Below are 18,322 nucleotides of genomic sequence, written 5' to 3'. Positions count from 1 at the left end.
AATAAATCTATAGAATTTTAAAAAAAAATAAGGAATGACTGCGAGATTCTATATAAGACCCTCATTAGAAGAGAATTAGGTGTAGAGAATTCTCAAAAAGATTTCTAACTCTACAACATCAAGTAGAGAAAGAAAGAGAGAATTGGTCACAACTATATATCTAGTCTAAAGAAGAAGGTGTTCTTCGTCTAACCACCATTGAAGTTCTAGCTAAACTTAAAAGTGGGAGATCAAGTTGATTACTCGGTGTCTCAAGTAGAGGAGCCACAATTGGAGCTCTTGATCTTCTTATTCAACCGTCTCATTGGTTCTATTAGAACTAGCTATTAAGGTAATCTCTAACTACTTAGTTCATATTTAACTTATGCACGAGATCATGTAGTGTTAGACATTAGATGTCTGAGATTCCGTCTAGAACACTAGGAGACACACTATAATCCAACATCTATATGCACCCTCTTCTTTTGCTCTTGGTGCTCTGCCAAAGTCATTGACTCCAGTCAATCTAGTTTGGTTGAGAATATCTATAGACACACTCACATACTCTCCGACTAAACAATCTGTGGAAGTAAACATCTATAGACCACTCATATTTTTAGATTTGTGAGAACCAGTTACTGCTTATTTTTAGTCTTCTTGTTCTATAGACTATAATAAAAAAAACATAAAGAAGTCTAAGGAAATTCTGATGAATATTTTGAAAATAGTATCGAAATAAAAATAAAAGAAGAACAACCGAACCGTTGAAGGAGAGGTGAAGGAATTTTTTTTCCTCGTATTGGTAAATCACCTAGATGTGATAAACAAACCTAAAACTTCTAAGATTTTGAAATTTATGTCGACATGATCAACCACTTAAACATCCAAGTGTTGATGTTCAAAGATTTTTTGAAGGGCCTATCAAAAAAAATACTGCCCCTCCTACAAAGTCTTATTCCGTCAAAGTTGACTAAATTTGCTACATTTTTCCGTCTATTTCTTCGTTTGGTTAACGGCCGCCGCAATAGTTCCCAGATTTTCCTCGGCGTATGTTAGACTCCGTCCCTTGATACAGTTATTTTTGTAAATCAAGATTAAGGGGTCCGTCCCCATTAGAATCAAATAATCATAATATACCTATTTAATCCGTATTAGAGTCCAAACCTCAATTAGGGTTTTGGGTTTTGCCTCTTTTAACTGACTGCTAGGGTTTTGCAAATTTCTTATAACCGCTAGCGTATGGTTTCTTAATTTCTCCAAGGTTTATGTCTTTCTTTATCGAAAAGTAACGTCGCTAGGGTTTCCATTGGTCCTTTATAAACCTTTTTCTTCATAGATTCAGGTTCAGTTTTTCTTCATAAGCTTCATATTTGACTGAATTTGGAGGGTTTAGTTCTGATCAAGTTTCTCTTCAGTTCAATTAGGTTTATTTTTCTCTTCATAAGCATTCATCTTTTCAACTTATAATCCCGTTATATTGATTTTGGTTATTTTGATTTTGGCGCTTTGGGTTGTTCTGAAACATAGAACCCTAATCTTCATCAAGTATGAGTGTTCCTGCAACTCCATCTCAATTCTTCCCTCCCATGTCAGGGGGAAACGATTCATCTAGATTCTGGCCTCAAATGTCAAACGAGAATGAACAACAAAACTTGACCAACAATCCTGATTTCCCTCCTTTCAAAAAACCTAGAACTTTTGATGATATCCCTTTTAATTCATTTCAAAATCAGGCAATGAATCAAAGAATGCCAATTCAAAACCTTCCTGTTAACAAAGGACTTGGTAGACTTTTCTTCAAGACTCGACTTTGCGCAAAATTTAAAGCAGGCATCTGCCCATATGGAGATACCTGCAATTTTGCCCATGGAATCGAAGATATTCGTCAACCCCCACCTAATTGGCAAGAAATTGTTGCCTCACATGAAGAAGAACGATCAACGGGTAATTGGGAAGAAGATCAAAAAATAATTGCTAGGATGAAATTATGCAAGAAGTTTTGTAATGGGGAAGAATGTCCATATGGGGATAGATGTAATTTCCTTCATAAGGATCTGTCTAGGTTTAGGGAAGATCCAGCGAGGTTTAGAGAAAGTTCCGTGATAAGTATTGGTACTACAGGTTCTCCTGTTAGTAATGTAAGTGGATTTGAACAACCAGAGATTAATGGGATATTGAATTCCGATGCTGATCTTAACTGGGGAGTTCCAAAACCAGTCTTTTGGAAGACAAGGATTTGTACTAAGTGGGAAACAACGGGTCAATGTAACTTCGGCGATAAGTGTCACTTTGCCCATGGACTGGCAGGTATACTTAGAGAACTTATTTGATTTTTTTTAGATGCTTTTGTGATTTAAATTGATTATGAGTTTGATTTTCAGTATGTTTTGGTGCTAATTGTTAAGGTTTGTAACTAGGCCATAAGGATTTAGATAGTCTTTATGTGAACTTGAATACCAAGCAGTTGGCGTTTTATGTAACAAGTAATTTGGGGGTTTGGGATAGGATTTGCCCGGGCTACCCTCGATCCCAATCCAATCCATTAGGTACTCTGGTGGATCGAGTGACCCAACAACTTAGAATGAATATTTGGAGTACCATCTTTCGTATTTAACCAATTTAAGGTCGTATACTCTGTTGTTCTTGGTAGGGGAAGGACTTTAATGTTAAAGGCATATTAGACATTCTTTATATTTTGATCTAGGAAAACATGAGTTATTCTTCATTTTTTTTGGGAAATGCTAAGTTCACGCATTTGACAAATTTTTTGCCGAAATGATGTGGCAAGTGTCTTTTGAAAGTTTGACTGAATCTTGACTGTTAAAACATGAACAACTCATAAAGAGAACGGTCCAGATTCAGTCAAACTTTGAAAAGAATCTTGCCACTCCATTTCGGCAAAAAGTTTGTCAAATTTTTGTGTGGACCTAGCACCTCCCTTGTAACATGTTTTTTGAATATTTTGTTAGTTCTCTCTCGCATTCCTTATGAAGTTGATTGTAAATGAATTTTAGTGCAAATCGTGAAGGTCTGTAATCAGGCCATAAGGTTTCCAACCACTTGGCAGAGGAAACTTAGAGTCCCTTGACCCGAGTTGAGTAACTTGCCGGAGTTTCCATTGAATTGTATGTACTGTAGGCCATTTTCTCTTGACATCTAAGTATCCGTGTAGAACAAATAAGTTTTTGTATTTGTTCAATTTGATATGTTCTTAATTTGATTTTGAGACTAAAAAACCACCAACTTCCGATACTTTACTGGAGCAAGTTGAGTTTTATGCTCTTACTTTCAATATCTAAGCGATAATCAGTTCACTTATCTGTGACTTACCTATTTTTTGGTATTTGACACTGAAACCATTGATACAATGTTGCTTCAATTACAGAACTACAGAAGTATGGCGGCCAAATGGAAGTGGAAACGAATAATGCAAGCATGGCTACATCAAAATGCCCTAACTCTGCCATTGCAGCACCAAGTGATACAGGGACAGGAGGTCCTTATAAACATCAAGTCCAGAACAAAAAGTGTTTGTTGAAGTGGAAAGGAGTAAAGAAGCTAAGTTCGATTTATGCTGATTGGATCGATGATATGCCATTACCAGCGAATTCACCTACAGATGACGAAACTTAAGCTCTGCTTTTTAATTAGAAGTTAGGGTTGGATTCGTAGTTCTATATCATCATACTTTTAACTTGAGGGAGGGTATCAGTTAGATTAAGCACAGTTTGAGCAATATATTGTTTTATCAAACTCATGGTTGGGGTTTTTGCTTCTTAGTACTTAGTGATTGGGATCAGTTTTATTCAGTGGGGGTGGGGTATTAATCAGTTAATTTGATTGATAAATAGGTAAATTTTTTCAGAGTGAGAAAAGAAGGAGAGGAATTAGATTTTGGATTTTGTTATTGTTCTTCACCAATATCTGTGTGAGTAAATTGTAAACAATTTTGAATTGCCTGCTTTCATTTATTTCTCTATTCCATTGGGAAGGGGAATAAGATCATTGCAGTTCATATTGAAATCTGAATATACATATTTCCCAATTTCTTTTTTTTTTCTAACACCTGTTAATCCCCCAACTGCTACGGAATGGAGGTCAATATTAGTAATATTGGTCCTCCGGTTGGACTATGTTTCCTCCGAATGAGTCAGAGCACAACTTCTCAACCTTTCTTATGTCGTCGGCAGGCTCCCGACTAGCGACCCCTCTCTCTCTCCCGACCTCTCTCTCTCTCTCTCTCTCTCTCACTCTCTCTCTCACACTCTCTCTCTCACACACTCTCTCTCCTCTTCTCTCTCTATCTCACTCTACAGAGTTTGTGAAGCGGAGATCTCCTTAGAGCATCTTCAATGCAACATCCAAACTCTAAGTTTTAGATAGAGCATCTTCAACGCAACATCCAAACTCTAAATTTTAGAGTGCTACTTAAAAAAAAAATTTGGAGTTATTTTTTTTAAAATCCATCTCCAAAGCAACACTAACCTCGACTCCTCTTTATAACAAATTAAAAGTTATTTCTCAAATAGCTCCCAACTTTGTGACCAGCTTCCTGCCTAGCCCCCTATTTTATGAAAAATACTCAGATGGTCCCCTTTTTTCAATTACCGTTATAACATCGTTAACCAATCATCTTTTCTCTCCCCTCTATCTCATCACCTCTCTCTTCTACTTTATCTTCTCGCCACCTCATCGTCTTCACCGGCGAAAGTCGCCGGTCGACCAATTTTCCGGCCGACGACCTTCAAATATAAAAAAAGAACTTTTTTCTCTTTCCTCTCTCTCGCTAAAAAGAAATCTTTTTTTCTCTCTCTTTCTAAATACTCCGGCGAAGGGGGTTTCCCTTCGTCGGAGGTCTGTCGAGTAGACCTTCATAGATCTGCGAACAAACCATTGAACAAACCTTCATAGATCTGTTCGAAAGACCTATGAAGGTCTGCGAACAGATCTATGAAGGTCTATTCGACAGACCTCCGGCGAAGGGAAACCCCCTTCGCCGAAGTATTTAGTGAGAGAAAGAGAGTGAGGAAATTTTTTTTTTTTTTTTTTTTATGTTTGAAGGTCGGTCGGCGACCTTCGCCGGTGAAGACGATGAGGTGGCGAGAAGATGAAGTGGCAGAGAGAGGTGATGAGATGGAGGAGAGAGAAAAAATGATTGGTTAATGGTGTTATAACGGTAACTGAAAAATGGGGTCATCTAGGTATTTTTGATAAAGGAGAGGAAAATTATAAGGCCCAAAATTCGGGTCAAAATAGCAAATGAAGCCCAACCCGGAATAATAATGCAAAAAAAAACCCAAAATTTGAAATTACAAAACATTTATGAAAATTTCTGAACAAAACATAATTTGCTTTCAACAATTTTGTATTTGCTCTCAACAATTTGTAAATGTATGAACAAATTTGTTTTTGTTCACACATAATTATATATGTTGTCACAGTTTCAAAAGTGTTGTAATAGTTTCAAAAGTGTTGCCAACAGTTTAAAAATTGGGTTTTTTTTACATGATTATTCCCGAGTGGGTTTTTTTCGTATTTGGGCCCAAATCTTGGGCTTTTCTTACATAGTTCCTTTAAAAACAAAGGAGAATTATAAGGCCCAAAATCCGGGTCAAAATATCAAATGAAGCCCAACCCGGAATAATAATGCAAAAAAAACCCAAAATTTAAAATTACAAAACATTCATTAAAATTTCTGAACAAAACACAGATTGCTCTCAACAATTTTGTATTTGCTCTCAACAATTTTGTAAATTTATGAACAAATTTGTTTTTGTTCACACATAATTATATATGTTGTCACAGTTTCAAAAGTGTTGTAACAGTTTCAAAAGTATTGCCAACAGTTTGAAAATTGGGTTTTTTTTACATTATTATTCCCGAGTGGGTTTTTTTTCGTATTTGGGCCCAAATCTTGGGCTTTTCTTACATAGTTCCTTAAAAATATAAGATCACAGTCTTAACTATAACTAATACTAAAACTTAACAATTTTACTAATTTAACTATGACTAGTATTGTAACCTAATAATTTACACCAATCTAAACTAAAATTAATATTATAATTAACTTAACAATTAATAAAAATAAATAAAGAGAATATTACTTGCAATTGTCCTATTATGTTATTAACACAAAGAATGAAGTTTTCAAGAATAAGTATTATCAGTTTATCAACTTTATTAACTTTTATCAATCATTTTTCTTTTCGTTTTTTCAGTTATTTATTTTATTTTTTTGTTTAAAAATAAAAGTTATCGTTATTCAAATGTGGTGTTCCTAAAATTTAATTTTTTTTACTATTTTCATCTAAGCATCTGGAGTCAGTATGTGGAGACCTGAGCAACCACATCTATGGTTGCCGCTTGAACACATAGATGACTTCCGCTTGAGCAGTAGCAGTTGCATCCGCTTGAGCAACAACGGCATCCGCATTCGCTTGAACATCAGCATCACCCGCATCCGCATTCGCATCCGCGTCCGCTTGAGCAGCAGCTACATCCATCGCTAAGAATCTTTTATAGCTGATAATGAATTGAAAAGTATTAGAGAAAATGATGGAAACAATGGTTCGATCAATGGAAAATCATCCGATTCAACGTACCCTTCTCAAATTGAGAGTTAAAATTTAATTTCTATTAAAGTAGTCTGTGTCGAAGTAAGATAAAATATTCTTTTTCTGTTTTAAATATAAATTTGTTTTTTATTATTTGTATGTAATTGTTGTTTAAAAATAAAAGCTAATCCAGTTTCAACTTAAGATAAATAACTTTAAAACAAATTTCAAAGAAAAAAGTAATAAAAGTCAAAAGTAAAAATAAATAAAAGGTAAGTAAGATTTTTTAATAAAAATGATTTCAAAGAAAAAAGTAATCAAAGTCAAAAGTAAAAAAGAATAAAAGGTAAGTAAGATTTTTTAATAAAAATGATCTCTAAAATAGTAAATAAATTACTTAAAAAAATTTGTACCTAAACACAAAAGGTAATCATAATTTTAAAAGAATTTTGAAGAGTAAAATAGTCTAGTTTTATAAACAAAAAAATTAAAGTTTGTTTGATATCTAAACCATAAGTTAATTAGATTGAGAAAAAAAAAATAGAATTTTAACTTGCTTTAGTATTTTGTTATAAAAAATTAAAGGTTGTCGTAATTTTAGTTGAAAAAAGAATTAAAAAAGAATTAGCAATTTAGTTTTTGACATCTAAACTTTAGTTTTGTGACGGGGGTATGGTATGCACAGAAATATTGTGTAAATGGTTAGTAGGGGAAGAAGAAGAAGAAGTTATTGCATTGAGATTATATGTCTTATGGCATTTGTGGAAAGCCAAGAATAAATTGGTTTTCGAAGGGATTACAACATGTAGTTATTCCATCATAAATTCAGCGAAAATCATGTTAGATGACTTTTCGATGATCACAAAATTATCGGAGGTCACAAGAAGGAAAGAAATACCTGCTAAATTACCAAATTGGACCCCCCCCCCCCCCCCCCCCCCCCCCCCCCCCCCCAAGTGAAGAAAAATTGAAAGTTAATTTCGACGCATCTTACAAGGAATGAAAAGCAGGACTAGCTGCTGTGTGTTGGAATGGTAATGGAGATTTTGTTCTAGGAAAAACAGTAAACACAGTAGCTTCCTCACCATTAGAAGCCGAGGCAAAGGCTGCTAAACTCGGAATTGAAATTGCAACGGATCTGCACCAATATGAGTTCATCATTGAAGGTGATTCGATGATGGTGATACAAGCAGGGGCGGCCCAGGCCCAAAGCAGCCAAAGCGGCTGCTTTGGGCCTCATATTTTAGAGGGCCCCAAAATAATAGTTAGCTAGAGGCACCTCCAAGAAAAATTAAGAAAAACTAAAACCCAGCCAGATCTAGTTGACCGTGAGTGACAACCTTCCGGAACCTACTTTGCTTGGAAGGCTGACATCAAATAAAATGTGGGGCCCACTTAACAATTTCAAAATCTAGTCTCTCTCGTGGGTTCCTTAACAAAAAAAAAAAACTCTCTCGTCTGCACTTATGCTAAAGACTGAAAGCCAAATCTCTATATCAATTTAAAACTCTACAAAGGCTTTTTCTTTTCAATTTTTTCTCATATATTTTTATAGTTGTATACCTATTTTTTTCTTTTCTATTTTGTTAGTTTATAATATTTGAAGATATTTTCCTTTAAAAAAGAACCAATTTCTATCTTACTGTTTAAGAATAACAATTTTATTAGTTTTAAAATTAAGTTTCAATCAACAATAATTAAATTCTCTAATTCTCTCATCTTGGATCTCCTCAGCTCCTTATAAGGTATGTTTTTAAAAAAAAATTAATTTTTTTAATACAATTAATAAGTATTCGTAGTCATAATTTAATAATTTGTTGGTAATTGTTATATTCGATTTTTAACTATACACGTTTTTTGTTACATGATAGAAGTATATTCAATTAGATTATAGGTGTGTGATTTAAATTTAATTTCGCTATTTTAAACCTAAATTCCCATATTGAACTTCAATTATTCAAGTGAAAATAGTGGGAAAATGAAGCGTACACATCAATCAGGACATGTTAAAAAAGAAATAAAAAGAGATAAAGAGGACTTAACAAAATCTCAAGAAGATTTTATTAATAAATATTTTGCGAAAACTATAGCACCAAAGAATTCAACAATGGATATAACTAGAGTAGATTGGATCTTCTTATATAGTAGATATCTCATGTTTGTGATTTTTAGTTATGTTTTTCATACTAATTAATTTTTTTTTTTGTAGAAATTCATACTAATTTATTTTTTACAGCGAAAAAATAATTTTTTTTTATTACTAATGTAAAGAGGGCCCCAAATTTTTTCTCCGCTTTAGGCCTCCCAACTACTTGGGCCGGCCCTGGATACAAGCTTGTAAGGCAAGTGAAGATGACGCCCCTTGGGAACTACGAACATTGATGATAGAAATAAAAGAAGCGAGCTCCATTATCCAAGATTGTTTATTCACTCATTGTAATCGTAATGCTAATCAAGTAGCTCATAAACTAGCGCACCTTGCTTTTAATTCTACTTTAAACACAACTCAGGAGCTCTTGCTCGAATAAATTATTAATACAGATAGGCTTGGGCCTATTTCATCACAAAAAAACCTTAGTTTTGTGACGGTACAATTTAATACATCAAAAAGTTTTGTATAAAGTTTATTAGATTTCAAATAAAAAAAGGCCGCGGCTTTGGGGAATAAAGAAAATTCTCCGGGGAATAAAGAATTTTCTTAAAACTAGTCAAATAATATTGACTTTTATGTTTATTTTTTATTGCTAAGGGGCTTTTAATTTTAGAAGATACTATAACTCATCACCTCTCTACCACCTCATCTTCTCGCCACCTCATCATCTTCTCCGTCGAAGGTCGCCGGCCGACAAGTTTTCCGGCCGGCGACCTCCAAACATAAAAAAAAATAAAATAAAATAAAAAAAATAAAAATTTCTCTTTTCCTCTCTCTCTCTCTAACCCTCCGGCGAAGGGAGACCTTCGCCGGAGGTCCGGTCTGTCCATGAACAGACCAGATCCGGTCTGTCCATGAACAGACCAGATCCGGTCTGTTCATGGACAGACCAGATCCGGTCTGTCCATGGACAGACCTTGACTCCTTGGTATGGATTAATTCAGGGCATCTGGAATATTGAATGTTGTTCTGCTGTTCTGTGATAAGGGATCAAGGTTGAGTAAGTTCAAGCTTTTTTCTGTCAATATTCAAGCAAGCAAACCCTTTTATCATCTCATCATGAGGATTGCTTTGGATTGTTAAATTAATGTTGTGGGGAATTTAATTAAGCTTTATAGGGTTTCTTGATGGCTGGGGTGTGAATTTGGGAATTTCTTGTAACCAACTGACTAGTAATTCTTATTTAATTTAGTTCATCTCTTTGGGATGTCTAGGGTTTTTGAATTTGGGGTTTTTTGGGTTTGAAATTGAATGGAAATTTTATTAAGGTAAAGAGATTGGTGAATGGGTATTCAGGCAATGGGGTATGAAGGAGGTAGTAAGGTCTGTTCATGGACAGACCTTCAAGGTCTGTCCACGAACAGATCTGGTCTGTTCGTGGACAGACCTTGAAGGTCTGTCCATGGACAGACCAGATCTGGCCTGTCCATGAACAGACCGGATCTGGTCTGTTCATGGACAGACCAGATCTCCGGCGAAGGTCTCCCTTCGCCGGAGTATTAGAGAGAGAGAGGAAGAGAGAAAAAAAAAAAAAAATTTTGAAGGTTTTCCGGCCGGCAACTTTCGCCGGAGAAGATGATGAGGTGGCGAGAAGATGAAGTGGCAGAGAGAAGAGATGAGATGGAGGAGAACTTTCAAAAAAAATTAATTTGCATTCCCCATAAAAATTTATTCCCTGGAGAATTTTAAAAAAAATCTGAATTCCCTGGAGAATTTATTCCCCGGAGAATTTTCTTTATTCCCCAAAGCCGCGACCTAAAAAAATAACCAGTTACTTATCTAGACATCCCCTGTGTTGAGCCGTGAGATGGAAAGTAACGTCGCCTAGCCTTATAATCTTTTCTTTAAAGTAGGGACATGTATGAATTAAAAGACATAACTTTCAACAAAAAAAAATTTAAAGATATAAGATCTAATAATCTAAACTATAGTCAACAGTTGGTAGCCCAAGTAGTTCCAAGGTGTTGACATAAATTCTAGAAAACCCTGGAGGTCCCAAGTTCTAATCTCAGAGTTGGAATGGATGGTTATCGAGCTTATCACATCTTTCATGTATCAATGTCAAATGTAATGACTATCGTTGATCGTAGTCAATTTCCAAAAAAAAAAAAAAAAAATCTAAACTATAACTAATACTAAAACTTAACAATTTATACTAATCTAAAAACTAGAGAAAAGATTACTTACCATTGTCTTATTCAATGATCAACATTAATCTAACTCACAATGTCCTGTGAAGTAAAACTATTAATCTAACAGTAAAGTAAAACTATTACTATAACTTAATGAATGACAAAAATAACTATTACTATAACTTAATGAATGACAAAAAATAACTCACAATGTCCTGTGACTTTATTAACTTTTATTAATCGTTTTTTTTTCTATTTTAATTAACAATTTGTTTTTTCAATTATTTATTAGTAATTGTTGTTCGGTATGCGTTTAGAAACCCTAGGGTTTCAGAACGAACGGTTGGGATTCAATCTTTAAACACCTTCTTATAGACAATTGGATGATCCCTAAAACTACGGGGCACAACATTCTGGTAGTGGTATCGGACTATCGGTCGATAGGTCGAGTTGTCATTCCATCGGATATTGTTTTTTTTGAGAAATCGACTACGATCTACGTCAGTCGTTACAAAGCATTCATACACCATGAAGATGTGATGAACACGATAACCGCCTAATTTAAACCACAATGAAAGAGGCCTAAAACCCGACAACATTAAAGAAGTCTAAAGCCCGACAAATTTATTATATTATTTACTTTATATATTGTCTAAATTACACGAGATAAATCTTGATGGCAAATTGCTTCCACCTAGACTCGATCCCTCGACCTCATGAGTTTAAGAGGGGTATCCAGCCGCTGCACCCAAGGGTGGTGGACTCCATCAGGTATTGTTGGGAAGATTGTTTCGAGTATTACCTATTGGCAGGGTGGTTATTTGGTCAATGACCTCTGACCACTTCCCTCCTACTAAATGTCTGATTGACAGGCGGCACATTCCCGTAACAGGTATCAGGTACCCGAGGACCATTTGGGACTCGAGCGGACCCGAGCGGACACCGGGCCTTCAGGCCGCTTTCTTTTAGTAAGTACCGTTCAAACTAGTCGATAAACAAAGTCAGACAGTAGAGGAGGAAGATGATGATGATGATGAAAAGAGAACGTTGTTGTTCGTTGTTGAGCCTCCCTGACGATATCATCATCGCCAACATTCTTCCTCTGCTACCAGTCAAATCTATCTACCGATTCAGATCGGTATCCAAAACCTGGCTCTCTCTATTCTCTAACCCTAATTTCATTCAACTCTACAACTCTCATGCTATTCAAGAGAACAAATTCAGTCTCATCATTAATCAAGGTAAAACTTTAAACACCATTGATTATGATTCATTATCATCTAATCAATCTCTTGATATTATTGATTACCCATTCATCTGTTTTGAACCCCAAGTTTGCCTTGTGGGTTCTTGTTATGGTTTGGTTTCATACGTTTCTAATGGTGGTAAAGTTTACCTTTTCAATCCATCTACTTATGAATATAGAGTATTACCTTCAGCACCACCATATTTTGATAGTAAATCCACGCTTTTTGTTTCCTCGGCTGGGTTCGGTTATGATCGCAAGCGTGATGATTACAAGTTTCTATCAATTGCAAGCATGTCTGACGGCCGCGATCAAGTTATTACCAAGGGCATGCTCTACACTTCAGGCCCCGATTCATGGAAACCCATCGAGAACATACCTTACAAAATAGTTGGTAATAGGCCTGGTGTTCTTGTCAATGGAGGAGCTCTTCACTGGATAGCAACTCCCCAAAAACGGAACGAGACATCTAATGTGATACTTTCTTTTAATATGGTTGATAATAGAATACAAGAACTAGCATTACCCGAGAAATTAAGACCCAAATCCTTATCGGCATCAATCATTTTTGGTCTTTTGAGAGAACATCTTTGCATATTTGATACTACTAGTTCAATGGTCCATACTCAAGTATGGACCATGAAGGAGGAGCACGGTGGTGGGGTGAGTGCGTCTTGGACTAAACTGTTCACCATAACCCTAAACAATGTTACTCAACCCAATCGTTTTATGAGGCCAGTACATTGTTTCAATAATGGGTACGTACTGCTAGAGAAAGACTTGGAGGATTTAATCTTATATGATCAGAACCAGAAAAAAACTACAATTCCTAAGTTAAGTGGACTCCGTAGAAAGTTTAATGTAGTGACTTGTGTTAGAAGCCTAGTTTCATTGAATTCGGGAACTTATTTGAAGCAAGAATTTCACAAAAAGGTTGAACAAGAGAAAGGAGAAAGCTTACAAAGATAAATTTAGGAGTTATATTATTTTGGTTGATTACTACTTTTTTATTTAATTAGGGGTTGCAATATATGGCGGTTAGTTTTTTTTTTTTTTTTGATAATAAGTGTTGTGTGGGTAGTTTTATTCCTGAACTTTATATTAACTTTATGTCTTTGTAACGATTGTAATGTGTGTACTATCCGAATGAAGGTTTTAGTAATTTTGTTGGATTTGGAAACCCTTTTAGATTGTTATGATAATCAAAATAGTTTTTTCTGTTATATCGTGTAAGATAGACATTCATTTATGGGACATTTCAGTACAGAAACGACCTTTGTTAATTTCTACTTGTAAATGGTGATCTTTAACTTCTATATCTACACTCCGTCGATTACTATTCGTTATCATCTCCTAATACTCTTCATTTGATTTATCCAACTCTTATAAACTTCATAACTTTTGAATTGTGCACATGAGCCTTGTATTACAAGGTTGTGCGCCACCTGAATACGATAATGTTTATACACCTAATGCGTCCAAGTCGCCCCACCCCATGAAGTTAGAGCCCGGTACTACTTGGCTCGGTTTGATTTCCACATCTGCTTTAACTGTCCAGTTTGGGTTCAGAGTCTTCAGACAATGACCCAACAGTGGTGTCCCCAATTACTACGTCTTTATAATGTGTAGAAGAAAAATGAAAATAATTGATTAGCTAATTATAATTCTTTTCATCATCATGATAGGGCTACTGTCACCTAGTACACTTTCTGATTGACTAGCTGAAATCTACTATGCTGCTTCTGTCATTGCTACTCTGTATATTTCTTCCACTGATTCCGATAGGATTGGGTGTGGTTGTTGGTGAATGGATTTATATGATTTTATAGTAGGTAATATATGGCCACATATGGCTTTTATATGTTCAGACAAATTATACTTGACTTGATTAATTGATGATTTTGACCAAGTCAATTATTCAACCCAAATGCCAACAATGGGTAACCCAGCATCTAATTCGCAATGCGGAGGTCTCAGGTTGGATGAAGTGAAATCCAGAAATATTGAACTTGGGTATAAATGAAGTAGTTTATGCGGGTTTTACGCCATTTAGTTTTGTCGGCTTTTAGGTCAGTAGTAATTTGGTAGTTATCTTACTTATCACATTGAATCGATGTATCAATGCCTTTGTTATGACCATTGTAGTCAATATTCAAAAAAAAATTATTCAACCCAAACACATGAAAAAAAATCATTTTTCTTCTTCTTCACCTTCAACCCACCACCACTACCTTCAACAATGCCCGTTAGTCTTCTTTTGTTGACCATGAATTCAATAACTTCGGAAGAATTGGTGAAAACAACGATTTAGTTAATAGAGGCATGTCCAAAGGTAATCTTTGGCTATCCAATTCGACTAAAAGAGTATTGAAAATTCCAATATGGGATCTTTGGATAGAAAAAAGAAATCAAAATGCTGGGACAAGGTACTAGAGGCTAGTGTCAGCAAAGTTTGCTTGTTGCGGTTAGCTTCAATACGAGTTTCGGTCAGAAGAAAAAGAAACACAAAAAAAATGATTTACATAAGTTGCAGGTTAAGAGTACTTACATGACGGAGTACTGTGTAATAGTGACATTGTACAATTAATTTGTGATATTTGGATTGGAAAAGGTAAACACTATAATCAATTAGGGTAATGCTAGACTTACAACATATAATCTGGAAAAAGCATCCAGATTGAGTTGGATCCTATGTGGCAACTTTGAAACTTTAAATTGTATTTATAACTTTTTATCTTTTTTACCAAATTACCAAATCGTCCTGTTCTTTTTTCATCTCTTTCTCTCTCTAAATAGGTTAATGGCTTCTTCCTTGAATCTGGTTCAATTGTTTGAGATGACCAGACATTGAAGATGTTTGAGATGGATGAGATTTCATAGGCAAAGGAAAGGAAAGCCATTATCGAATATCAACGAAGTCATTTGAAGATATGGTTTCTTGCTTGAATCTGGTTTGATAGAAGTTGTACTAAAATTTGGAAAACCCTAAACGAATTTGCCCCAAATCGAACAAATTAAAACCTTCAAAAGGAGGCCGAAAAGAAAAAAAGGAGAAATAAGAAGCATCCAGTGAGGATTTTTTATCTAATTAGTTAGAAGAAGAAACATATCCATCTTCTTATTATTCCTATTCATCCGCCGCCCATTGCTTATTTTTCGGTTGTTTGCAGGCCAAAAACAAACTCTCAAAACTTTCCCGTTCATGGTTTCTCACAAAAAGTATCATTTTCTTGATAAACCCTAAGAGGTATTTTAGGTGTGGACTGGGATTGGTTGAAGCAATAACTTTAAGCCATCACCAATTTTCCCATTGTAGCATCTGTGGTGGTTTAGATAGAAAAATAAGAAATAAAGAAAAAGGGTAATTTGGTAATTTAGATAAACTGTTATAAATGCAATTTAAAATTTTAAGTTGCCACATAGGATCCAACTCAATCTGGATGCTTTTTCCAGATTTTATGTTGTAAGCCTAGCATTTCTCAATCAATTATTGAGGAGAGTAAACTCAATTACCAAATAGATACAAGGGAAGGTCAAAAGACCCAAAAAATAAATGAGGTGTAATGGGGTTCGGTATACGTTCAGAAACCCTAAGGTTCGGACCCAATTTCGAATTCTATCTTCAAACACCTTCTTATATAGGTCATTGAGTCGTTGGATCATCCCCAAAACTACAGGGCGGCATCTCCTGTGGCGGTATTGTTCGGTAGGTTCTGGTCGGTCATTCCATCAGGTAGTGTTCGGATGGTTGTTTTGGGTATTACCTGTCCGGCCTTGACCACTCGATTTAATCTGGCAGTTACCCAGTCAATTACCACCTACCACTTCCCACCTGACCCAACTGACGGACGACACATTACCGTAACGGGTATCAGATACTTGGAGGACCACTAGGGACTCGAGCGGACGCCAAGCGGGCACCGGGCCTTCGGGTCGTTCTCTTTTAGTAATTGCCGTTCAAACTAGTGAGATAAAGAGAAACTGCCGTTCAAACAAAGTCAGACAGCAGAGGAGGAAGATGATGATGAAAAGACAACGTTGTTGTTCATTGCCGAGCCTCCCCGACGATATTATCATGAACCCCAACTTTGCCTCGTGGGTTCTTGTTATGGTTTGGTTTCATACGTTTCTAATGGTGGTAAAGTTTAACTTTTCAACCTATCTACTAATGAGTATAGAGTATTACCTTCAGCACCACAATATTTTGATAGTAAACTAAAGCATCTGTTTTCCTTGGATGGGTTCGGTTATGATAGCAAGCGTGCTGATTACAAGTTTCTATCAATTGCAATCATGTGGGATTGGGATGTTGATAACTTTGTTACCAAGGGCGTGTTATACACTTTACGCTCCGATTCGTGGAAACCCATTGAGAATATACCTTACAAAATCAGTTGGACGATGCCTGGTGTTCTTGTCAATGGAGCTCTTCACTGGATAGCAACTCCGCAAAAACTGAACGAGACATCTAATGTGATACTTTCTTTTGATATGGTTGATGATAGAATTAAGGAACTAGCATTACCCGAGCAATTTAGACCCAAATACTCATGGTCATCATCGATAATTATCGGTGCTTTGAGAGAGGAGCATATTTGATACTAGTTCAAAGGTTCATACTCAAGTATGGACCATGAAGGAGGAGCATGGTGGGGTGAGTGCGTCTTGGACTAAACTGTTCACCATAACCCTAAACAATGTTACCCAATCCAATCATTTTATGAGACCGATACATTGTTTCAATAATGGGTGCCTACTCTTAGAGAAAGACTTGAAGGATATAATCTTATACGATCACAACTTAAAAAAAACTACAATTCTTAAGTTGAGTGGACTCCATAGAATTTTTAATGTAGTGACTTGTGTTAGAAGCTTAATTTCATTGAATTCGGGAACTTATTTGAAGCAAGTATTTCACAAAAAGGTTGAACAAGAGACAGGAGAAAGCTTACAAAGATAAATCTAAGAAGTGTTATACTATTATTTGGGTTAACTTTATGTCTTTATAAGAATAGTAATGTGCATACGATCTGAATGAAGGTTTTAGTACTTTTGTTGGATTTGGAAACCCTTTTAGATTGTTATGGTAATCAATATAGTTTTTCTGATATATCGTTTAAGATAGTCGTTCGTTCATGGAACAATTCAGTACAAAACTTGCCTTGTTAATTTCTGCTTGTATATCTACACTTCGTCGATTACTATTCGTTATCATCTCCTAATACTCTTCATTTGTTAATTGTGCACATGAGCCTTGTATTACAAGGTTGCGCGCCACCTGAATATGTTAATGTTTATCCACCTAAAGTGTCTGAGTCGTCCCACCCGATGAAGGTAGAGCCCGATACTACTTGGCTCAGCCTGATTCCCACTTCTACTCATAACGGTCCAGTTTGGGTTCAGACAGTGATCCAACAGCGTTGTCCTCAGTTATTACGTCTTTATAATGTGCACAAGAAAAATGAAAATAATTGATTAGCTAGTTATACGATTGGGTGTGGTTGTTGCTGAGTTGATTTATACGATTTATAGTTATAATACTAGATTGACCCAACCACATATAAACATTTGGCCCTACCATCAAAGTATTTTTATGGTGTTTATGCATCAACCACAAGTCTACATAGTAGAACAAATTCTAAAGTCTCAAAACTCATTATATTCATTCAATTGAACTCCCTTTTATTATAATATTCCATTTCATGCAACCTTATAAATCCCACATCTAGCACTGAAAGGGCATTATTTTCTAAATATTTCGAAGCGACGAGAAGAAGATGAGTGGTAAGAAATACCTGTCGAGTTTTAGCCAATGCGCTTGTCATGGTGAGAGCTCTGTTGATGTTAACGAAAATGTTCGCGTAAACACAAACTCATCAAGAAACTACAAAAAAAACGATGAATATGGAGGTCGTTCTGGTAGAGGGATTCGAGTAATGAATCAAACCCAATTTGAATCTGAGTCTAGAGAAGATATGTTTTACCAGAATTTTGAAAATTTGACGGTCGGAACAAAATTTAAGGAAAAGGAGGGAAATACATTCAAGGTATTTAACTATCCTGTATGCTTACTAGACAAGAATGTCCCACCAATAGTCATGGAAGTTTCAACATCTTCTGGAATCGGTGAAACATTCTACGATACAGGGAGTGACTCAAGCTCCGATTTATTTGAGATTAAGAACCTTTCGGCGGATAATTTCTCAACACCGTCGGATAACGATGATCCAGGGATTAATATAGAAGTTATTTCTACAAG

General features: G+C 35.7%; 2 protein-coding genes and 1 long non-coding RNA gene across 3 annotated transcripts; 2 read left to right on the top strand and 1 right to left on the bottom strand.

Moving 5' to 3' along the window:
* Positions 1 to 84: 84 nt before the first annotated feature.
* Positions 85 to 4,024, top strand: LOC147539788 (zinc finger CCCH domain-containing protein 39-like). Its single transcript, XM_086644340.1, has 2 exons — positions 85 to 2,286; positions 3,365 to 4,024. Exons 1-2 carry the CDS (start codon positions 1,527 to 1,529, stop codon positions 3,610 to 3,612), a joined length of 1,008 nt encoding a protein of 335 aa, XP_086500466.1. The 5' UTR covers positions 85 to 1,526; the 3' UTR covers positions 3,613 to 4,024.
* A 7,710-nt stretch (positions 4,025 to 11,734) lies between these two features.
* Positions 11,735 to 17,232, top strand: LOC147539786 (F-box protein CPR1-like). The gene is made up of 2 exons (XM_086644501.1): positions 11,735 to 12,996; positions 16,988 to 17,232. Exons 1-2 carry the CDS (start codon positions 11,839 to 11,841, stop codon positions 17,021 to 17,023), a joined length of 1,194 nt encoding a protein of 397 aa, XP_086500627.1. The 5' UTR covers positions 11,735 to 11,838; the 3' UTR covers positions 17,024 to 17,232.
* On the bottom strand, positions 11,830 to 14,577 carry LOC147539787 (uncharacterized). The gene is made up of 2 exons (XR_015226317.1): positions 13,170 to 14,577; positions 11,830 to 13,062 (listed from the first exon to the last, which is right to left on the bottom strand). It is a non-coding gene; the product is annotated as an uncharacterized LOC147539787 (long non-coding RNA).
* Positions 17,233 to 18,322: the final 1,090 nt, after the last annotated feature.

The sequence above is a fragment of the Eschscholzia californica genome, unplaced genomic scaffold, assembly GCF_041429995.1.
Source record: "Eschscholzia californica isolate CP2 unplaced genomic scaffold, dmEscCali1.0.p SCAF_5, whole genome shotgun sequence".
NCBI classification, from domain to species: domain Eukaryota; kingdom Viridiplantae; phylum Streptophyta; class Magnoliopsida; order Ranunculales; family Papaveraceae; genus Eschscholzia; species Eschscholzia californica.
Note: the sequence above shows the minus strand (reverse complement) of the source record. Positions and strands in the feature narration are given on the sequence as shown.